The sequence below is a fragment of the Hyla sarda genome, chromosome 3 (genome assembly GCF_029499605.1).
Source record: "Hyla sarda isolate aHylSar1 chromosome 3, aHylSar1.hap1, whole genome shotgun sequence".
Taxonomy (NCBI): domain Eukaryota; kingdom Metazoa; phylum Chordata; class Amphibia; order Anura; family Hylidae; genus Hyla; species Hyla sarda.
In genome coordinates this window covers 84,554,079-84,578,700 of record NC_079191.1, presented here as the reverse complement: position 1 = coordinate 84,578,700, position 24,622 = coordinate 84,554,079, and the positions used below count along the sequence as shown (strand labels likewise).

The following is a 24,622-nucleotide window of genomic DNA, read 5'->3' as shown; positions in this document are numbered from 1 at the left end:
GAATCGCGATACCAGTGTGGCGATTCGATATATCCCGATATATCGCGATACCGTCTAGGTGACGATACATCGCGATATATCCCGATATATTGCCCACCTGGGAGCATTCATAGATCCCAATAGACGCCGCTGTCAGCTTTGACAGCGGCGATCTAGTACTCCGGTGCACACTTTTCTCATGTTATCCCGTCCGGGCTGCAAAATAAAATAAAACGCACTTTATCTTACCTGCCAACGAGCCCGCGGAGCTCCGGTACAGTCCGGTACAGGTGTTCGGTCCCTGGGCTGTATTCTTCTTACTTCCTGTTAGTCCGGCACGTCACATGGAGCTTCAGCCTATCGCCAGCGGAGGCGGGACATCGCTGCGGCTGGTGATAGGCTGAAGGTCCGTGTGACGTGCCGGACTAACAGGAAGTAAGAAGAATACAGCCCAGGGACCGAACACCTGTACCGGAGCTCCGCGGGCTCGTTGGCAGGTAAGATACGGGCGTCCGCAGATAAAAATTTCACATCCCTAAAAGAATCGATTCAAAAATATTTTGAATCGATTCTGTATCGGCAAATGAAAAATCGCGATTATCGCGAGAATCAATTTTTTCTTACATCCCTAGTAAATACATTGCTATATTTTTACAATGGCAAGCAACACAATTTTGAAGAGATATATAGATACATAGAAAAAGACATGGTGTAACTCAAAACCAATACCGAATAAATAAAGAAAACTATTTGTCATTAGATTCACACTATTAGAGCGGAATTAGGCTTTATGTGAATTGTACTTTGCTTTTCTGTTTCATACATGCTCAGTAGAACTTGCCAGCAGCCCAATATGAAATCATTGTTAGCAATGGCATCCAGTTATATTGTGCAATGAGTTTCATAAAAGCCACCAAAGATTACAGTGAGTCAATATCTTAGAAATAAAAAGGAGTCCATTGTCATATAAAAATATGGTTTGCAAACAGTAATTCTCTGTACCCCCATTTGTATCACTCAGACATATCCTGATCATAAATACCCAATATTATCCTCAACCCTGTAACCTGCTCCCTCTAGGTTCTGGGAGGATCTTACAGTTCTATGAGATTTGGCTTAGACTGCAAGTATCTGCATATAGTAAGTGGTTTTTGAATGTCTGAGTAGACAGAGTTTATAAGTGCACTGAATATATCATAGTTGTAATGTCCTCTGAACCTCAAGTCCACATTTACCCATATAAAACCAAGAAATAAGACATAATATGGCAGCTTGTGGGTTAACAGCTCTTCTAAAACTACAGGCATCAGGGGCATTGGTCTCTTAGATGACGATGGCCGTCTTGACTTTCAAACTTCACAGTTCTCAACAGGTTTTTCATGCTTTTGCTCTTTTGGTTGTAGACAAGGCTCCAGCAGCAAACAGATAATTCCCAACATGTAGAGCAAGCCACACACATAGAAAGAGTAGTCATATTTCTGTGTGATGTCAAAAATCCAGCCTAAAAGAAACAAATTACAAGTTCATATTTCACATTCTAAAATTATCTGATTCCTCCATAGTTAAATATTACATATTTACCTTAAAAGTATATATATATTTTTAATACTGTTACACTAAATCACATCTGATCAGTATTCGTAGTAACATTTGTATCATGGCTTCTGTTATTAAAGGGGTACTCCGGTAGAAAACTTTTATTTTTATTTTTTTTAAATCAACTGGTGCCAGAAAGTTAAACAGATTTGTAAATGAAGAAGAAAAAAGTCGCACTCACCAACCAGGAGCAGTATTCAAAATCTTGTCCTTTATTCACACCGGCAGAGTGGAGCAACAAAACACGGTCACACCTATTGGCCGGAAGAAGCGTCAAGCCGTGGCGCAAAACTAGTTGCCTCTGGTAGTGTGCCCCCGCATCCTGAGAGCGGCTGGCTCCCCTCGTGTGTGACCGTGTTTTATTGCTCCACTCTGCCGGTGTGAATAAAGGACAAGATTTTGAATACTGCTCCTGGTTGGTGAGTGCGACTTTTTTCTTCTTCGTTCAACTAGCCGATACAAGTTACCTTCACTGATTGGTCTGCACCTCCACGCAGCAGACATTGTCCACTCCGAGGTCACAGCAGCACACCTATCCCGTATATCCTAGAGGCTGATTGGATACAGCAGTGCCGGGCGCTATACCTATCCTTGCAAACAAGTCAGATTTGTAAATGACTTCAATTAAAAAAATCTTAATCCTTCCAGTACTTTTTAGGGGCTGTATACTTCAGAGGAAATTATTTTCTTTTTGGATTTCTCTTCTGCCACGACCACAGTGCTCTCTGCTGACCTCTGCTGTCCATTTTAGGAACTTTCCAGAGAAGCATATGTTTGCTATGGGGATTTTCTCCTGCTCTGTACAGTTCCTATAATGGACAGCAGAGAGCACTGTGGTCGTGACAGAAGAGAAATCCAAAAAGGAAAGCATTTCCTCTGTAGTATACAGCTGCTAACAAGTACTGGAAGGATTAAGATTATCTAATAGAAGTAATTTAAAAATCTGTTTAACTTTCTGGCACCACTTGATTTAAAAAAAATAAAAATAGTTTTCCAGCGGAGCACCCCTTTAACCCCTTGGGGACCGAGACCATTTTGACCCTAAGGACCAGAGCATTTTTTGCAATTCTGACCACTGTCACTTTAAGCATTAATAACTTTGGGATGCTTGTCCTTATGAATTTAATTCAGAGATTGCTTTTTTCGTGACATATTCTACTTTAGGAAAGTGATACATTTTCGTCAATACTTCTTCAATACTACATTTCTTGGTGAAAAATTCCAAAATTTCATGAAAAATTTTCAAATGTTGCATTTTTATACCTTTGAAGCTCTCTGCTTGTAAGGAAAATACCAAATAAATGATATATTGATTCACATATACAATATGTCTACTTTATGCTTGCATCATAAAGTTGACATGTTTTAACTTTTTGAAGACATCAGAGGGCTTGTTCAGCAGCAATTTTCCAATTTTTGAAGTAAATTTCAAAATCTGAATTTTTCAGGGACCAGTTCAGTTTTGAAGTGAATTTGAGGGTCTTTATGTTAGAAATACACCATTATGGACCCCATTATGAAAACTACACCCTCAACGTATTAAAAATGACATTCAGAAAGTTTGTTATCCCTTTAGGTGTTTCACAGGAATAGCAGCAAAGTGGAGGCGAAAATTCGAAAATCTAAATTTTTTACACTAACATGTTCTTGTAGAATATATTTTATATTTTTATACTTGTAGAATATATTTTATATTTTTACAAGGGGTAAAAGGAGAAAAAGCCCCCAAAATATGTAACCCAATTTCTCTCGAGTAAGGAAATACATCATATGTGGATATAAAGTGCTTTGTGGGTGCACAAGAGGGCTCAGAAGAGAAGGAGCGACAATGGGATTTTGGAGAGCGAATTTTGCTGAAATGGTTTCTGGGGGGCATGTTGCATTTAGGAAGCCCCCATGGGGCCAGAACAGCAAAAAACACCCCACATGGTACACTATTTGGGAAACTACACCTCTGAAGGAATGTAACAAGGGGTACAGTGAGCCTTAACACCCCACAGGTGTTTGACGACTTTGTGTTGAAGTTGGACGTGAAAATGAAATTGCGTTACAAATTTTGGGGGTCTTTATTTCCTTTTACCTCTTATGAAAATGAAAAGAATGGGGCAACACCAGCATGTTAGAGTAAAAAAAAATGTTTTTTTTTTACACTAAAATGCTGGTGTAGACCCCAACTTTACCTTTTCATAAGGGGTAAAAGGAGAAAAAGCCACCATTTCTCCCGAGTACAGAAATACCCCATATCTGGCCCTATACTGTTTCCTTGAAATATGACAGGGCTCTGAAGTGAGAGATCGCCATGCGCATTTGAGGCCTAAATTAGGGATTTTCATAGGGGTGTACCCGGATGAAAGCGTTACACTTGCCTCCTCCACCAAAAATACTATACGTCAGTTTTCCCCAAACAGGGTGCCTCCAGCTGTTGCAAAACTCCTAACATGCCTGGACAGTCAATGGCTGTCCGGCAACACAGGGAGTTGTTATTTTGCAACAGCTGGAGGCTCCGTTTTGGAAAAACTGACGTACATGATGTTTTTTATTTTTATTGGGGGGGGGGGGTGACAGCGTAAGGGGGTGTATATGTAGTGTTTTACTCTTTATTTAGGGTTAGTGTAGTGTAGTGTTTTAGGGTACATTCTCATGGGCGGAGATTTACAGTGAGTTTCCCGCTGCAGCAGAAAATTTGTTGCATCGCAAACTTGAAGCGGGAAACTTGCTGTAAACCCCCCACCCATGTGAATGTACCCTGTACATTCACGTGGGGGATGGGGGTCAAAACTACAACTCCCAGCATGCTCTGACAGACCATGCATGCTAGGAGTTGTAGTTATGCAACAGCTGGAGGCACATTGGTTAGGATTGGGAAACACTGAGTTAGGTAACAGACTACCGCAGTGCTTCCACACCACTGTCTGTTTCCTAGCTCAGTGTTTCCCAACCCATGTGCCTCCAGCTGTTGCAAAACTACAGCTCCCAGCATGCATATTGGGAAACACTGAGTTAGGAAACAGACAATGTTTCCCAAACAGCATGCTGAGACTGTCCAAGCATGCTGGGAGTTGCAGTTCTGCAATATCTGAAGGGCCAGATGTTACAGAACTACAACTCCCAGCATGCCTGGACAGTCTGGGCATGCTGAGAGTTGTAGATTTGCAACATCTGGAAGGACAGTGGTCTCCAAACTGTGGCCCTCCAGATGTTGCAAAACTACAACTCCCAGCATGCCCAGACAGCCATGGGCATGCTGGGAGTTGTAGTCTTGAAACTCCTAGATACAGCAGTGAAGATCACTTTACGGCAATCTTCACAGCTGTATCTGGGAAACCGCTGCCGCCGCCTCCACTTGCCTCCACATGATGACAGATCAGTTATGAGATGGATCCTAATGAATCTTGATGGATCCCACTGCCTTATAAATTATCTGAGTAGCAGAGTTTTCTATTGTAGTCGCCATAAAGCAACATAAACCAAACAGAATAAAACAGATCATAGGACAAAGAGTGGTAAACACCAAATTCATTTAGACCAATTGTAGATTTTTTTTCCATTTAAAGGAGAACTTTGGCAAAAATGTACTTATCTTCCATACACAGGATAGGGAATAAGTAGCTGACTGCAGGGGTGTTGCTATCTCCGGAACAGGACCCGACACTCTGTGAGGAGCACGTGCTGCAGACGGCATGTGCTCCATTCATTTCTAAGAGAGCGATGAAAAGACTTGAGTAGAGAACTCGGGCATCATCGGCGTTCCTGTAGAAAATTATTGGAGTGCGTGCCGTCTACCAGTAGACAACCAGCGCTCCTCGCTGAGAGAGCCAGGTCCCATCCTGGAGACCTCAGGGGGGATCCTGTGGATAGGGGATATGTTAACCTTTGCTGAATTTCTCCTTTAAAATTACTTGTTTCAATAGGGTCTAAATCAAAACATAGATAAGCTAACGGAAAACCTTTATTTTTGTTTCTGACCTGTCCCCCGCTGCACAAGTTATTGGTTGGGTATTCCCATGCTGGTATGGCACATTATTGCTTTAGGTTGGTAAATGCATCAGCAGGGGACCACTGAAGGAGGCAGCATTACAGCAGCAGGGACCTGAGGGTAGGTTTACAAAAATAAGATTAGTTGCTGAAATTTCTGTAAGCCATGGAACAAGCTTCTTTATTCTGTTTATTCCCATTCTCACAGGCATCAGTTGTCCTGGTAACTTTATTTTTTATATTTTTCATATGAATTAGTCTGTCCCTAGTCATCTCCTGTTCCCACGGTAACCCCTCCCTCTGGTGATTTTTACCTCAGCATTTCCTGTGAGAACAAGTGGTGATATTTTCTGTGCCATGTAGGGCAATCTGTTACTATCTCCCCATAGAAGCCCCATCCTCATCAATATATATAATCTGCAGCAGTGGTCTCAAACTGTGGCCCTCCAGATGCTGCAAAACTTCAACTCCCAGCCAGTGGCAGACTGACTTGCCGGTTCAATAGGACGTCTTCCGAGGGCCCGGCCGGGTTAAGGGCCCACCTCCGCTACTGAGGATCCGGGACACTCATCCCAGATCCCCAGCAGACAGCACTGCCTTCTCCGGTATGTGCGATGCATGCACATATAGGAGAAGGTGTCCTCTCTGTGTGAGCCACATCTGCAGCTTATATTGAAGAGACGCGACCTCCACCCCCATGCAGCACGCAGTACAGGCGCCAATGACATCACTCATCAGCGCCTGTACTGTGGAGGCCCCTGCTGTTGATGAGATCGCTGCGTGGGACATCAGGTGAGCATCATTTTAACTCTGCATATACCTATGGGAAAGGGGGGGTAACTCTCCATATACCTATAGGGAAGAGGGGGTAACTCTGCATATACCTATGGGGAAGAGGGGGGTAACTCTGCATATACCTATGGGGAAGAGGGGGCGAAGGGGGTAACTCTGCATATACCTATAGGGGGGAGGGGATAACTGCATATACCTATGGGAAAGAGGGGGGGGTGTAACTCTGCATATACCTATGGGCAAGAGGGGAGGGGGTAACTCTGCATCTACCTATGGGGAAGAGGGGGGAGGGGGTAACTCTGCATCTACCTATGAGGAAGAGGGGGGAGGGGGGTAACTCTGCATATACCTATGGGAAAGAGGGGGGTGTAACTCTGCATATATCTATGGGGAAGAGGGGAGGGGGTAACTCTGCACATACCTATGGGGAAGAGGGGAGGGGGTAACTCTGCATATACTTATGGGGAAGAGGGGGGGTGTAACTCTGCATATACCTATGGGAAAGAGGGGGGGTGTAACTCTGCATATACCTATGGGAAAGAGGGGGGGAGGGGGTAACTCTCCATATACCTAGAGGGGGGAGGGGGGTAACTGCATATACCTATGGGGAAGAGGGGGGTTACTCTGCATATACCTATGTGGTTAAGTAGGGGAAGGGAATAACTCTGCATCTACCTATAGGGGGAGGGGGCTAACTCTGCATATACCTATGGGGAAGAGGGGAGGGGGTAACTCTACATATACCTATGGGGAAGAGGGGAGGGGGTAACTCTGCATATACCTATGGGGAAGAGGGGGGGGTGTAACTCTGCATATACCTATGGGGAAGAGGGGGGGCATGTAACTCTGCATATACCTATGGGAAAGGGGGGGTGTAACTCTGCATATACCTATGGGAAAGAGGGGCGGGTGTAACTGCATATACCTATGGGAAAGAGGGGGAGGGGTGTAACTGCATATACCTATGGGAAAGAGAGGGGGGTGTAACTCTGCATATACCTATGGGAAAGAGAGGGGGGTGTAACTCTGCATATACCTATGAGAAAGAGGGGGGGGTGTAACTCTGCATATACCTATGGGAAAGAGGGGGGGTGTAACTCTGCATATACCTATGGGAAAAAGGGGGGGGGGGGTAACTCTGCCTATACCTATGGGGAAGAGGGGGGGGGGTAACTCTGCCTATAGCAATGGGGAAGAGGGGGGTGGTAACTCTGCCGATACCTATAGGGAAAGGGGGGGTAACTTTGCCTATACCTATGGGGAAAAGGGGGTTTAACTCTGCTTATACCTATGGGCAATGAGGGGTTTAACTCTGCCTATACCTACAGGGAAAGGGAGTGGGGGGGGGGACTCTGCTGCCTATACCTATGGGGAAGGGTGGGTGGGGCTAACTCTGCTTCCTATACCTTTGGGGAAGCAGGGGTTAACTCTGCTGCCTATACCTACAGGGAAGGGTAGGGATTAACTCTGCTGCCTATTCCTACAGGGAAGGGGGAGGGGGCTACATAACTTAATAACTGGATGCCTAACCACTTACCTACATACCAGGCTATCTAACTACTTACATACCCAGCAACAGAAGAATGCAGCAGCACACTGCCAGCACAAAGATATAGATGAAACATGAATATGCAGTTAAAACATGGAGAGCTATACAGCTATGGTGTAATAGATGCAAATGTGAAACTATGAAATAGTGAGGCACTTAGCTCGCAGATTTGTCTCCGCCGGCGGTCAAAAAGCTTGGACCGTCCCACCGCGATAAGGTGGCCTCATTGGGACGGACCCTACACTGTGAATATGCCTCTGTGTGAACAGTTCAGTAAGCATGGCAGGGTCTGGAACATCCAAGACACCTTATATACACACCTGATAGAGGTGGGTGGGGTGCAAGGCCAACATTGAGGTAGCCACTCCCCCGTATGTGCAATACAGACAAAGAATAAGTCAGCCAGCACTTTAGTTGATACCAAACTATTATATGGACCTGGCTGTATATGACCTTGCTGTATATCTAGCCTAGTAGCGTGCACCTGTAGGCCAGGTCCATATAATAGTTTGGTATCAACTAAAGTGCTGGCTGACTTATTCTTTGTCTGTACTTACATACCCAGCTACCTAACTATGTACATACCTGGCCTTCATACATGGCTGCCTAACTACCTAGCTAGCCCCCTACCTACCTGGCTTGTCCCATACCTACATATCTGGCTTCCTGATCTACCTACCTAGTTACCTATTTAAAAAATATGCTTCTTTCTATTTCATTTTCCACTTTGAAAAAATGACCACTAGGGGTCTCCCTACCAGTCCTTTTTTATAGATTTCAGACTCATGCAGGAGTCCTAAATCTCAGAATGCAGCCGGGACACAGACAAACTCACCACTGCTCCCTGGCAGGGAGCAGTGTTGAGCTTGTCTGTGTCCCGGCTGCAGTCTGAGATTTAGGACTCCAGCATGAGTCTGAAATCTATTAAAAAAAATAATAATCCCAGAAGCTCAGTTGAGGTGGAATCGCAGTATCTCGATCAGCTGAGAGGATGGCGGGAGGGCCCTTACCTGCTTCCCTGCTGTCCGATCTGCACTCCAATGCTGCAGCCATGGCAGGCTGTAGCAATGGAGCGCCGATAAAGTTGATTAGTGCTGTTCTATGAAGTAGCATTGACTAGTGTAAGCAATCTGAAGATTGCTAGTCCCCTATGGTGACTAAAATTTTCTCAAAATAAATGTTACATTTTTTTTTTAATAACTGTAAATTAATCCCTTCCCTAATAAAAGTTGGAATCACCCCCCCCCCTTTATATATTTTTTTAAATTATGTAAACAACAATGAACATATGTGGTATCCCTGTGTGCGTTAATGTCCAAACTATTAAAATATAATGTTAATTAAACCATACAGTCAATGGCATATAAGTAAAAAAAATACCAAAGTCCAGAATTGTGTATTTTTTTGGTCACTTCGTTTACAATAAAAAATGTATAAAAAGCGATCAAAAAGTCCCATCAAATAAAATTTTTTACTGATTATTACTACAGCTCAAAGGGCAAAAATAAGCCCTCACACATCCCCATTTATGAAAAAATAAGTCAGAAGAGGACAATTTTAAACATACTTATTTTCATACAAAAAGTTATAATTTTTTTAAAGACGTAAAACATAACAAAATAAATTGTGCATCGTTGTAATCATATGAAACTACAGAATAAAGATAACGTGTCATTTTTACAGAAAAGTGCACAGCCCCCCAAAAATTACAAAATGGAAATTTTTTTTATTTTGCCCCACAAATTATTTTTGTGGAAAATTGAAAGCGTTATGATTACTAGAAGGTGAGGAGGGGAAAAATTACATTTCAAAAATGATTTTAAAAATTCCTGAATCCTCAAGGGGTTAAAAGTAGTAAAATAAAACAAAACCCATATAAATTTGGTATAAATGCAAAAACTGCATTTGTTTTTTAAATGTTTTGAAAATAAGTGCTATCATTACAAAGTAAAATTAGTAAATAAGCCCTGTAGATGGAAAATTTTAAAAGTTACAGATTTAAAAATAAAATGGCTGGGTCATTAAGGGGTTAAAGTGAAACCTTTTTAAGGCTAGGTTTCCACAAAGTTTTTTTTCAGTTTTTTTATTTTATTACAAAAAACGCCAGAAAAACTGCCACTGATTTACCCTGCATTGTGGCGTTTTTTTCTTGCGTTTATCTTCTGGCATTTTTGTCTTTGAGTGGAAATTGCATTTTGGCCCCTTTGGCGATTTTTTTCAAAATGTATTGGGTACAAAAAAGGATGCAGTAGGGATGTAAAAAATTAATTTAACAAAATTTGTATTTTTTGTAACAAAATTTTTTTTTTAAACAGGGACAATTTTATGTGGGCGGGCTTGGACCTAAAAATGTAGCCGACAATAATAAAAATGTAGAAAGGGGCCATTTAAATGAATGTAAAAATAATATATTATTTATAATACATTTTTTATTTATTTATTAGTAATGTATTTTAATAATCTGTTTAATAAAGTGTGTGTGTGTTTTTAACTTTTTTTTCATCTATTTTCTACATTTTTTAGGTAGTACTACTACTCCCAGCATGGAACAGACTGTTTCATGATGGGAGTAGTAGTACCTGTACTAATAGACAGATCGCCCTGGGTGTCACTCCTGACACCTGATGCGATCGTCCTTTCTATTGCAGAGATGCGGAGCGGCTCTATACAGCGCTCACATCTCTGCACTATACTCCGGGCCGGCCAGTGATGTGAATAGAATTCATATCACTGATTCATATTTGCCACCCAGAGCAGTGATTGGCTGGATGGTGGCAGCCAATCACCACTCTCAGCGGGAAATATGAATGAGTGATTTGAATTTCTATTCACATCACTGGCCGGCCAAAGCAGAGAGTACAAAGCAGAGATGTGAGCGCAGGAGAAAGCCGCTCCACATCTCTTCAATACATAGGACGATCGCAGCGGGTGTCAGTAGTGATACCCGCCGTGATCTTTCCTTAACTGCAGGTGCTACTGCTCCCAACATGAAGCACATTCTGCTCTATGCTGTAGTACCTGCATTAATAGACAGATCGCAGCGGGTGTCACTTCTGACACCTGTTGCGATCTGTCTATTAATGCAGGTACTACAGCTCCCAGCATGGAGCAGAGTGTGCTCAATGTTGGGAGCAGTAGTACCTGCAGTTAAGGACAGATCACAGTGGGTGTCACTCCTGACACCTGCTGCGATCGTCCTGTATAATGTATAGATGTGGCCGGCCGCTCTTCTATGGTCCCCTGCACGCCGTATATATACTATAAATATTATTCATATTTCCTGCAGACAGTTGTGATTTACTGGAACCATCTGGCTAATCACAGCTCTTTGCGGGAAATATGAATCTGCAATGTGAAGAATTCACATCGCAGAATACAGTGCAGGGGGCCAGAGAAGAGCGACAGTGCCGCCTGCTTCTATACATATTATATAGGAGGATCGCAATGGGGGTCAAAAGTGACACCAGGAGCGAACTGTCTATTAGTACAGGTACTACTACTCCCATCATGGAAGAGTCTGTTCCATGCTGGGAGTAGTATTACTACCTAAAAAAATTTGGTAGCGCCTCCCTTTAGTAAAGGGTGGTAGAATATGTTCTGTACTACTCTTTACCTGTGCCACGGTTAGCTGCTCCTATGGATACCAGGTGAGGGCGGCTCCATTTTACTTTTTTAGGACACTGTATGTACTGTACAGGACCCTAAAGAAGCTCCTGTCCTCTACATAGACAGTGATTTACAGCTTCCAACAGCTTTCTTACTTCTATATGGAAAGACTTGCATTATCTATACTAGTTATCAACTTATTTTTCTTTAATCATCACCTTTTCCTATTTTTGGATGACATTTTGGTGACTTTAGAACCAATTACCAGGTTTCCATAGAGTTACTGTCTCAAGCTACAATGGTTTCAACATACAATGGTTGTCCTGGAACCAATTAATATTGTAATTAAAAATGTAACTGTATATTATTTTTACATTTAAATGGCCCCTTTCTAAATTTTTCTTATTGTCAGCTACATTTTTAGTTCCCTGCTTGCCCACTGTTAAATTGATCCCTGATTAAAAAGTATTTAAAATGTCATTAAATACAATTTTTTCCATCCCTACAGCCGTCACGCCCCCTCCATAGGCTTGCATTGAGGGGGCGGAGCGTGATGCCACACGGGGGCGGAGCCGTGAAGTCACTATGCTCAGTCCCCGTGATCACCAGTAATCAGACCCGGAACGAGCACGCTCCGAGGGCTGATTCTAACGGGGTGCAGCGTGGAAGATCACAGGGGTCCCCAGCGGCGGGACCCCCGTGATCAGGGATAAGATGTCTTAGCGCCGGTGTACCCCTTTAATGGTACCCTACAAAATTTTATTAAAAGAAGGTCTCTCTATCCCTTTTTTGGATGACTAAAGTCCCAAAAAAATAATAAAAACCGCCTGCAAAAATGCCAACGTTAAAACCTAGACTTCTATGGGAGGAAACGAGAAGATTTTCCTGAAAAAAAAAAAACGCTTCAACAAGTCTCAACAAGTGGTCATTTTTGAAAAATTGTCAAGGAGCCAAAAATAGCTGAAAAACGCCAAAAGGATTAAAAAAAACGCATTTTGCAGTTCCCTATTGACTTGCAGCTAACATCTAGCCACAGCGTTTTTTCACATAAAAAACACCATGTGGCAGAATGGGCGTTTTTATTGGAAAACCTAGCCTACAGGAAAACATGAGGATAATATACAAACTTCAAGCAGATGTGCTAACAATAAGCCATCATTCTCCTTTACGTTTATACATTTTTAAAGGGGTTGTCATTTTAGTTGTTCTTTTTTCTGGATCCAAGGTGATCTCCATTTACTATTCCCATCTCAACACACAGGAAATGCATTATTTGCCAATTAAAGACCACAGTGATGATCCACCTTGCATTTCCTGCCATAACAATCTAGGAAGTGGTGAATGGCAGTGGCATCGATGAGGTGAGAGATTTTTTTTTTTAACCCAGCCTGACCCCGAAAAAATGCAGGACAGCCCATTTAGGCCATGTTCACACAGCGGAATGTCCATGTGGAATTTTGCAGAAAAAACTTTTGTACAGACATTCCGCTGCAGCAGAGTCCAATTGATTTCAGTTTGATTCTGCTGCACTGCACACACAGTAGAATTTTTGTGGCATGTTTCTGCCGTGGAAATCCTGATTCCTGTGTCCGCAAAAAGAACAGACTTGTCTTGGAAATGCATTGCCGTCTATGGAAAAAACACTCATATCGTGTACCAATAAGAGAGCCGTTGTGCCCCGTCCGGATTAACGTCCGGTAAAGACACAGAAAAACCATTTTTTTTTAAAGTGCCCGACGGACAATCTCTGACGGGGCACAACGGCAGTGTGAAAGGGGCCAGTGTCTGAAGGTACCCACAAAACCGAGGTATACTGCACTGAGCAGTGGTGTCTGTACAGATTGTAGCTGACCTTTATTCACTTACACACATTCTTTTATTCTGATTTATATTTGTAAAGCTTGTTATTAAAGGCTGTGCTGGGAGCTCCAATGCTGACTGGTTCATAGTTCTACTAAATAATATCTTAATAGGGTTAGTGGCTCAATCCCTTGCAAAATGTCTTTCATCATATAAAACAAATCAGCTGACCCCTCACATACACAGAGAGATTCCACAGCTATGTTCAAGTATGGCTTAGTGTTTTGCTAAAATCCATACATGGTTTTAAAGTAAAAGAAATTCAAAGGTACTACTAAAGGGATTTGGGCACCACAGAATGCTCTTAGTACTAAAGGGGTTGCCATTGGCCCTGATGGCGTAGGCACCCACACCTTAACCCCCCCCCCCCCCCCAAATCCTTCAACTAGTGCACAAACATAAAAAGCAGCTGCACTGGATGTAGGTACCGTCCAGTTTTTACCGATTTAGCAGGGTTATATGGGAAGAAAATGACTATTATTTGGGTAGTATATGATAATACTACAAACCATAAGTTAATTGTCATCAGAAGGCACTGCACTGGACACCAAGAACTGAAAGGTTAAGAAAACCTTTATGCAGATTTTTATTTATTGTTGATTTGTTTCCTCTATGCAAAATGAAGAGAAGAAACTTTCTATATATACTTCATTAGAAATGTCCTACCATTTAGCTGCTGCTCAGATAAAGATAAATTGAATCTGCACCCTCAGGGTTAGCGTTAACAGCGGGAATACAAAGAAAGAATAAAAAATAGCAATTCACAGTTGTCCATAGCCCTTAAAGTTAATTGGTCTGGGTCTGGGTGCTGAGACACCCACTGATCGCTAGAATGAGAGAGGAGAAGTGCTCAGCTGAACGCTTCTCTCCTTATCTCTCTCCCGACTGCAGGAGACCGATTTTACAGAAAGTAAGGAGCAGTCAGAAGAGTGATGAGGAGAGACATGCTCAACTGAGTGTTCTACACTTGGCAGCTTCCATCCTTGTAGCCTGGGTAAACCACTTTGGTTGTGCTCTGAACAGGTCGATTTCACACTATGAAATTTCTGACTGGAATGCCGCTCAGGAATTTTGATGGGAAATTCTGCTACATGAAACTTAAAGGGGTATTCCAGGCCAAAATTATTTTTTATATATCAACTGGCTCTGGAAAGTTAAACAGATTTGTAAATTACTTCTATTAAAAAATCTTAATCCTTCCAATAGTTATTAGCTTCTGAAGTTGAGTTGTTGTTTTCTGTCTAACTGCTCTCTGATGACTCACGTCCCGGGAGCTGTGCAGTTCCAATGGGGATATTCTCCCATCATGCACAGCTCCCGGGACGTGACATCATCATTGAGCAGTTTGACAGAAAACTTCAGAAGCTAATAACTAAGTAATTTACAAATCTGTTTAACTTTCCGGAGCCAGTTGATATATATAAAAAAAGGTTTTGCCTGGAATACCCCTTTAAAGGACAACTGTAGTGCAAAACTTGTATATATTGCTGTGGCCGGGCCTCAAAAAGAAACAAAATAAACTTTAACATACCTTCCTACGTGCCCCCGTTTGGTCTGGTACAGGCCTCAAGGTCCAGCGATGTCCCCCCCCCCCCGGCCGGTGATAGGCTGAGCCCACTGTCATGTAAGAAGCCGGCCAGAGCTCCTTACATGACAGTGCTCTCAGCCTATCACTGGCCCGGGGGGGGGGGGGACATTGCTGCGGCCGGTGATGCGCAGATGGCTCTGCGGCGTCCCGTCCCCAGGAAGTTGAATGAGGTTAGCACCGCTGAACCGTGAGGCCTGTGCCGGACCAACGGGGGCACGCAAGAAGGTAGGCCCGGGTACAGCAATATATAAAAGTTTTGCACTACAGTTGTCCTTTAACATTTAGGTGAATGGGTTTCCATGAACCCATTCACAATTCTGAATTTTCTGGTCGGAATTTACGACAGAACCTTGTACCTGATCAATGTTCATGCATAATCTGCTACGCATACAGACTGTAATTTCTGCATGGTCCTAGTGCCGACTGAGCAGGGGCGTAATATAGGAGGCGCAGAGGTAGCAGTCGCACCAGGGCCCTGATGCCTAAGTGAGGGACATCTTTCCCATAAGAGACCAGTATAATAAATGTCACATAGGGCCCTGTTGCAGATTTTGCACTGGAGCCCAGGAGCTACAAGTTACGCCCCTGTCTACAAGGGACAAATAGCTGCAATTTGATGTTGGGGGAGGAGCTTTTGAGGGAGCGTGTATATTAATAGCAACAGGGTAATTAGCTTGCCTAATTGTTAGCTTGCAGCATATTTAAAGTGCAGCTTTTCTAAGTGCATCAGAGATATTCAGGAGACTGACTTAGACTTTGCAACAGCAACAGAGCTTCCTCTGTGTTTTTGGTGGTTACAAATACACTCAGAACAGGTAAGGAATCTGTTAGAATCTGATTTCTTTGTTGTTGTTCTTTTCTGTCTGACCACAGTGCTCTCTGCTGACACCTCTGTCCATGTCAGGAACTGTCCAGAGCAGGATAGGTTTGCTATGGGGATCTGCTCCTACTCTGGGCAGTTCCTGACATGGACAATTTTATTTTTAACACTAAAATGATGGTGTTACCATAAGGGGTAATAGGAGAAAATGGACCCCATTTGAAGCCCAATTTCTCCCGATTAAGAAAACGCCCCATATGTGGACTTAAGTGCTCTGCTGGCGCACTACAATACTCAGAAGAGAAGGAGCTAAATTTGGCTTTTTGAAAGAGAATTTTGCTGAAGTGGTTTTTGGGGGGCATGTTGCATTTAGAAAGCCCCATGGTGCCAGAACAGCAAAAAAAAACACATGGCATACTATTTTGGAAACTACACCCCTCAAGGAATGTAACAAGGTGTATAGTGAGCCTTAACACCTCACAGGTGTTTGACGACTTTGCGTTGAAGTTGGACGTGAAAATGGACCTACAGAATAATGATAAGGTTTAATTTTTACCGAAATATGCACTGCGTAGAAACGGAAGCCCCCAAAAGTTACAAAATGGCGTTTTTTTTAAATTTTGTCGCACAATGATTTTTTTTCCGTTTCGCCGTGCATTTTTGGGTAAAATGACTAATGTCACTGCAAAGTAGAATTGGCGACGCAAAAAATAAGCCATAATATGGATTTTTAGGTGGAAAATTGAAAGGGTTATGATTTTTAAAAGGTAAGGAGGAAGAAACGAAAGTGCAAAAACGGAAAAACCCTGAGTCCTTAAGGGGTTAATACCGCACATCGCCGCGATCGGCGATGTGTGGTATTAGCCGCGGGTCCCGGCCGTTGATGAGCGCGATCCCGCTTCATATCGCGGGAGTCGGCGCAGGATGTAAATATACGTCCTGCGTCGTTAAGGGGTTAACACAAAAATTATGGTGTTACTCCAAATTTTCACATGGTGTAATAGGAGAAAATGGACCTCAAAATTTGAAGCACAATTTCTCCCGATTAAGAAAATGCCAGAACAGCAGAAACCCCCCACATGTGACACCATTTTGGAAACTAGACCCCTCAAGGGTTACAGTGAGTACTTACACCTCACAGGTTTTTTGAACAGTGGGCCGTAAAAGACAAAAATTAGATTTTTAATACTAAATTGCTGGTATTAACCAAACTTTTGTTAGTTTCACAAGTAGTAAGAGAAAAAAGCTCCACAAAATTTGTAGCCCAATTTCTCCAGAATAAGGATATACCCCATATATGGCGGTAAAGCACTATGCAAGTGCAAAACAGGGCTTAGGAGTGAGACAGCACCGATGAGATTTGAGGCCTAAAGTGGTGCTTTGCACTGCAGTGGTTGAGGTTCTGACATAAAATCTAAAAAAAAAAAAAAAACGCAATTGACCACAATTTTGAAACTACACCCCTCCAGAAAGGTAACAAGGGGTACAGTGAGTAGTTACACCTCACAGGTTTTTTGAACAGTGGGCCGTAAATTGAAAAATTAGATTTTTTTTTTACACTAAAATGCTTGGGTTACCCAATTTTTAACATTTTCTCAAGGGGTAATTTTTAACATTTTCTCAAGGGGTATTTTGGAGGGCTTTTTCTCCTGACTATGGAAACACATCCACATATGGGGTAACGCACAACAAGGCTCAGAAGTCACAGAGGTCTGTTTGCATTTGAGGCCTATGGCATATCAGTAGCTGACGGTTACATACATTCAGAGGAAAATACTAAAATGTAACACCCACATGTGACACCATTACAGAAAGTACACCCCCCCCCCCCCCCCCCGAGGAATGGCTATAGGGGTAAAGAGGACATTTTGAACGCACGGGTGTTTCCTAAATGTATTTTCCAGGAATGGATGAAGGGTAGCTTTTTAAAACTGCAATTTTCAACCTATGCTCTGCTTCATCTTTCTGGGAGCAACTAACATGTGACTCCGAATTGTCGCCTGGAAATAGGACAGAGCTCATAAGCAAGAACTCTTTGCATTTGAGGCCGATGTTTGTTACGGACCTAACAGTTACATACATTCATAGAAAAGTACAAGAAAGGAACACCCACATGTGAGCCTATTACAAACAGTACACCCCCTAGGGAAGGTGTATAGAGGTGAAGTGGAGATTTGGAACAGATGGGTGTTCTGTAAATTTATATTCCAGGAATGGATGAAGTGTATTATGTGGGAGGGATGAAAATTGCAATTTTAATACTGATATGCCAATTCCCAGAATGATGACCCAGAGTATAGCCGAATTAAAAATGATGCCCGCCCCAAACCCCATGCTCTGAATCATCATTCTGGGAATGTGATGTGTGTGGCCGTCCCTAACCTGTTACTTCAAATGCGCACCCCACTCAGGTGGGGAGAGGGCGCTGCACAAACCCCCAATGCTGTTGACTCTGTGTCCCATGACCCATTTTTTGGGGGGGAAAAAATATATCAGGGGTATTGGGAAAGAGGTATTTTTTTTTCTTTTTGGGGGGGGTGGGGGGAGTTTGTTTTTAAAATTTGGAGGACAATGTACTCTCGACTGGTACATTGGAGTATAATTCTGGGCAATTAAAATTAGGGGAAAGGATAAAAAAATGTAGTGCTCCATGGAAGTATGATACTCCCTGAAGCAGTTTTTAATGCAGAGGCCCAGATGATCGGGGCAAGTGTCACACTGAGTGGTGGTGTCCTTCCGAATCCCCCTCCTGTGACACACACTGCATTTTTTTCTGGGATCATCCCTTCTTTCCAGTGTGGGGGACCTCACCTAGAAAGTGTTGGCCAGGGACGATCCGGGGGCCCTCAGTTCCAGAGTTACTCTGACCCGCTCCTTGGCGGCCACCAAAGATGAGGGCCTTTAGAACTTCCTCTTGAAACTGCAAGAATGTCCCTGTGTTGCCAGCATGCTGGAACAGTACAAAAGAGTTATATATGGCAACCTGTACCATGTAGACCGTAACTTTATTGTACCATGTCCGTGTTTTGCACATTGCATCATATGGCTTGAGGACTTGATCAGAAAGATAAACTTCCCCCCCATATACCGATTGTAGTCCTGAATACAATCGGGCTTGAGGACCGGTCCCATGGTACCTCGCACAGGGACAGGGGTGCTGCCGTTCCCATGAATTGTGGTGAGCATAAGGACATCCCTCTTGTCCTTATACCTGACAAGCAACAGGTTTTCATGGGAAAAGGCACCGGACTCACCCCGGGGGATAGGAGCATGTAGGGGATGTGGCGGAAGGCCTTTTGATTCTTCCGGACTGTCCCACAAGCGATGTGAAGAGAGGGATGCTAGTATAAAAGTTATCCACGTAAAGGTGGTAACCTTTATCTAGCAAACAATTTTCCCGCTAACACCCAGAGTTGGGGGACATTCTTGGAGTTCAATACGGGAATCTCGTTCCTCATACACCATAAACTTGCAAGTGTACCCTGAGGTACTCTTGCAAAGTTTACACATCTTCACGCCATACCGTGCTCGCTTGGTTGGGATGTATTGCCGGAAGCTGAGTCTCCCCTTAAAGCTGATGAGAGACTCATCAACAGCGACCTCCCACCCAGGGACATAAGCCTCCCAAAAATTGGCCCCGAAGTTATTGATGACCAGCCTGATTTTATACAGGTGGTCATACGCGGGATCACTTCAGAGGGGACATGCCACATTATCAGCATAATGCAAACATTTCCGAATGGCCTCGAACTGGGGAAGTGCCATGGCCATACTGTAGAGCGGGGTCTGGTAGAGGACCTCCCCACTCCAGTTTTGCTTGACATTGGGTTTTTTAACTAGACCCATATGCAGCACGAGGCCCCAAAAGGTCCTCATTTCGGCTGCATTGACTGGGTACTACTCATTGGGTCTAGCTAAAAATGAGCCCGGGTATGCATCGACGAACTGTTGGGCGTACAGGTTCGTCTGGTCAACCATCAGACTGACAAAGTCGTCACTGAAAAATAACTGAAATAGTCCATTTCAGTGAACCTGATGATGTCAATCTTGATTCCTGAGTCGCCAACAAACTCAGAAATCACGGACTTATGGTCTGCTGGCCGAGTCCAGACAAGTTCGCCGGTACGGGGCAGCAGTAAACTTGGCTGGGGGGCTTGACTAGTATGTGCACCAGGGGGACTCATACAAGCATGAGGCACAGGGTGCAGAGTAGATTTGCGGCCTTGCAAGGCGGCATTTGCGGCCTTGCAGGGCGGCGTCTCCACCTTGGTGGCTCATCATCAGAAGATGATGAGGAGGACAAGGAAATAAGGAAGGTGGGGTCTTCCTCAACCTCTGTGGCACTTTCAGAGTCGGAGGCAAGTAAGGCATATGCCTCCTCTGCTGAAAACGCCCTGCGGGCCATTTCCGTAATCTAATGGGGGGGGGGGGGGGGGTGAAGTGTATATACGTGGGGGTAAAACTTTATTGGTGTGTGTGCTGCGTGTGGTGTGGTGTGAAACTTTCTACCCTAACCTGCCCTATCCTAACCTAACTAACTAACCCGCCCTAAGAACAAAAATTTTAAAATATAAAACTAAACTAAAAAAAAAGAAAAAGAAAGTTATAAAAAAAATGTAAAAAAAGACTTCTAGCGCAAAAACCCTGCGCCAAAAAAAAGCATTGACCTAATCAGTGTGTGCACACTGATTAGCACGTGGTGGCGGTCAGGGGTGCAAAAGTCAGTGGGGGGGGGGTCTGGCCACTCAGCCCGGAACAGTGGCTGGTGGCACGTACACAGACCACCACACAAAAAAAACGAAAAATGAAATAAAAAAAGGATTAAACCCCGAAAAAAGCACCCGTCTGAACCCAAAAAAAACGCTGATCAGTGATAAATCACTGACAGCGGTGGGGCAGGCCGTCCACACAGCACAAGCCTGCTACTGGTGGCACAGACCGCAAGTACTACAGGACTGATCAGCGGCGGGTGGGCTTTAGCTAATGGTGGTGGACCGCTCTTTTATAGCTAAGAGGGCCCGGCCACACGTTTAGAGAAAAAAAAAGGTCTGCGCCCCCCCCCCCCCCAAAATGCTGGGGGCAGACCACAGCGACCCTATAGGGCCGGGGTCACGCAGCTAAAGGTGCTACGGACCCACAGACACCTACAGATGGTACGCCAAAAAATTAAACAAAAGAAAAACTTTTTTTTTTACTCCAAACTGTCCCTACCTAATCTAAGCTGTCCCTGACTGCTTTCTGTGCCAAGGGGCCACAGAAAGGGGGCACTTTTGAACACTTTTGGGGCTATGAGGGGGGAGATGGAAGTACGAGGCTCCGTCCTGCACACCAGATCTTTCAGAAATGGTGGGCAGAACGGAGCAAAGTGCTCCTGCACCCACCTCCCCCCTCCCCATACTGCCGTGATTTGTGCGGTCACTGCGGCCACCCAATCACTGCTGTACTGGGGGGTGGCAACAATGCAACCTCACAGTACAGTACGGATGATAATAGATGGTGTATATTACATCACCGATCATCATCCTTATCTGGGCCATCGGGTCCCACTTGACCCAGATGACCCAGAATCGCCGGGAATTTGCCGGGATGCCTGCTGAATGATTTCAGCAGGCATCCGGCTCTGATCCCTGTCCGGTGTGCATCGGGAACCGGAATTGCCAAAAATCACTGGTCAATTCAGATTTCCAGCGATCGCCGACATGGGGGGGGGGGTCCTCGGAACCCCCCTCGGTGATGTGCCGGGATGCCGACCGGCTAGCGGCGGGAACCGAAATTCCCACGGGCGTACCCATACACCCTCAGTCCTTAAGGAGTTTAAAATGGGGGCGTATGGATACGCCCTCAGTCCTTAAGGGGTTAAATTTGTAGTTGGGGAGGAGCTTTTGAGAGAGTGTGTGTATAAGCAGCTATTGGTAGGTGATTCTATCATAACAGGTGTGGAGTTTGAGGAAAATGGTTTTGTGAGATGTCTGCCTGGTGATGTCTATCTACTGCTGACAGAGATAGGAGACATATTCTTAATATTGTTGAGCAAGCAAAGGAGTAAGGGAAAGTGGATGTTCTAGTCTATCTAGGGACAAATCATCTGGCTTGCAATAAGGTTTCACAGATGAAAGAAGCTTTTTACACACTTGGAAATGATATACAGAAGATTGCATCCACTGTTTCATTCTTTGCTGTTCTTCCTGTGCATAACCTTCAGAATGATAAACAGATGTGCATTATGGAATTCAACTTATAGCTTGGTGAATGGTGTCAGAAGAAAGGTTTTGGCTTTGTGTCTCCTGATAGCTCTACTTGGAATAAAAAGGAACTGTACAAGAAAGATGGTTTGCATCTTTCTCTCAAGGGATCAAATGTCCTCTGTGAACAGTTGAAAGTATTTTCTAAAAAGTATTTAAACTAGAAAGGGTGGGCAAAAGTGTTTTAAGCCATCAGTCCAATTGCCCCCAAAACACTGCCAGAACTTGTATGTAGCACATAGGTCAAAAGAAGACAAGCTCAGAGTCTTGTCTACTAATGCTCACAGTTTGGGGAATAAGATCAATATCAATAATGACATCTGAGAATGTAGATTTAGTGGCTGTTACTGAGACATGGTTCAGTGAGAGTAATGACTGAGATATATCAATATCAGGGTACTCTTTATATAGAAAAGACAGAGAAGGCAAGAAAGGGTGAGGGGTGGCCCTGTATGTGAAAGATGGCATAAAATCTAACCTAATACAAGTTTGTGAGACCAACTTAGAGTCAGTTTGGGTTACATTGGTAATCATGCCATAACTTGTGTAGGTGTGATTTATAGACCACCTGGCCAAGTAAATGAATTTGATTATCTACTAGTTGAGGAAATAGCTAAAATGACATTAAAAGTTGAAGTTATCATTATGGGAGACTTTAATTTTCCTGATGTGAACTGAACTGGAAAACCAAAATAGCTAGTTATGCCAGGAGTACAGCTATTCTAAATCCCTACTAGGATTATCTCTACAACAAGTAGTTGAGGAGCCAGCCAGGAAGGAGGTCATTTTAGATTTAGTATTCACAATAAGGTATTCGGTATCTGACATAAATGTAGGTGAAAGCTTGGGATCTAGTGATCACCAGACAGTGTGGTTTAATATAAGAACAGTAACTGAGTCCCACCACACAAAAACAAAAGTTTTTGATTTTAGAAAAACGGACTTTTCTAACATGAAATTAGTGATAAATGAGTCCCTATCAAACTGGAACAGTTTCAATGTAGTCCAGAAAAAATGGGACAACTTAAAAGTTGCAATATTAAAGGCAACAGATACTCGTGTTAGGCTTATCAGTAAAAGCAAAAAAGAAAGAGACCACTGTGGTATTCCACATAAGTGGTCAAAATCATAAAAATCTAAAAGCTAGCATTCAGTAATTATAAAAAAAAGCCCAAAGCAATGAAGATAGGGAAATCTATAAGTTTAGGCAAAAAGAGGCCAAGCAAGTTATAAGAGCTTCTAAAGCAAAGAAATGTGTGGGTCCTGTGCACTTAAAATCCTGAAATACCCCTTTTACTTATCCCCTATCCACAGGATAGTGGATATGTGTTTGATCCTGTGCATAGGAAGATCAGCTAACCTCCCTGGAGTACCCGGTTAAGGCGTTACTGTCGTTAGAAACTATTTATTTTTTTAATTGAATACTTAGTCAAAAACTAAGCATTTTTCTAATATACTTCATAAAAAATTTGATTGCTAAAGATGTGAAATTTAAAAAAAAATGGCCACTAGGGGTCTCTGTCTCTAATTTTGTAAAAGAACCTTGGCATCCAAGCCTTTTTGGTCCTAGCAAGAACAAATTTTGACTCATTTGTGGAGGGGGGTGGTTCCCTTCCTGCTCTGTTCTCCACAGTGCAGAGTATTATCCAGCTGTCGCCAGTGTGAGTTGAACACCTGTGAGATCCAGACAGCTTGTAGTATTTTCAGAAGAGGAGCATTTCCATGCATACTTACAAAGGTGCTTAATTATAATTTTTATACAAAACGATTTCTCTTTGGTCATTTTTTGAACTTATTTCTTGTGTATTTGAATTTTATAGCTTTGCAAATGTAAAACTTATTATTTTTTGGCATAAAATGCAGGTTTTTCTTGTGTATGTGCACCATATAGGTGCCACATGGCTGCATTAGAGTCATATAGAGTGTGCACTTTAGGCACAAAGCTTTGCAAATGTAAAAATATTTTTCCAGACAAGGGAGAGGGAGGGGGGAAGGAGCAAGTTAATCATGCTTTTAAAGAAATGCCCCCTGTTTCAAGAGAACTGCCAGAAGATTGAGCAAGGTAAAATATAGATCAAAAGATATGTGAGATATTAAAACATGCATCTTATTATGCATACAGGTCTTAGGGCACATTATTACACTGACTTGAGCATTTTTTTTACTAATGACAGTAACACTTTATAATCCAGGCTAATCCAGGAAAAAGTAAATTAAGTGTCTTGCAGATTGTTATATACCGGTAGGTGAAGAGACTTTGCAGTTGTAATGAATATGAAGCATAATGGGACTGATTTACTATGACTGTCCAGAATTTACTCAATGTAAACTTAGGCTGGACAGTCAAAAAATGTGCCATATTTATCACAGTAGCTCATCCAGTTTGATAAAGGTTATGCATCTTTAGACTGTTTAGTCTGCGTTTGGACCACCTATTAGTTGGCTTACTTTAAACCAATATTTTGACACCATTTTTGAAAAACTAAGTCACATTAAATTCATTGCCCTTCTCCTTTTCTAAAGTCACACACCCTTTTTAAGTAAGATGCAAAAGTGTCTTAAAGTGGTACTCCGCCCCTAGATATGTTATCCCATATCCAAAGGAAAGGAGATAA

The 24,622-nt window shown here is 43.0% G+C and overlaps 1 protein-coding gene across 3 annotated transcripts in view; it reads right to left on the bottom strand.

Annotated features, from left to right (window-relative positions):
- Positions 1–616: 616 nt before the first annotated feature.
- Positions 617–24,622, bottom strand: part of SLC16A14 (solute carrier family 16 member 14) — a 56,381-nt gene continuing 32,375 nt past the window's right edge. For 2 of the 3 annotated variants that reach the window (XM_056563113.1, XM_056563114.1), the window contains one exon: positions 617–1,480. In XM_056563113.1, the coding sequence (XP_056419088.1) occupies positions 1,329–1,480 (152 nt within the window). In that variant the 3' untranslated portion in view covers positions 617–1,328. Of the gene's footprint in view, positions 1,481–5,541; positions 5,666–24,622 lie in introns of all 3 variants that reach the window. The other variant, XR_008890721.1, reaches the window with a different exon arrangement.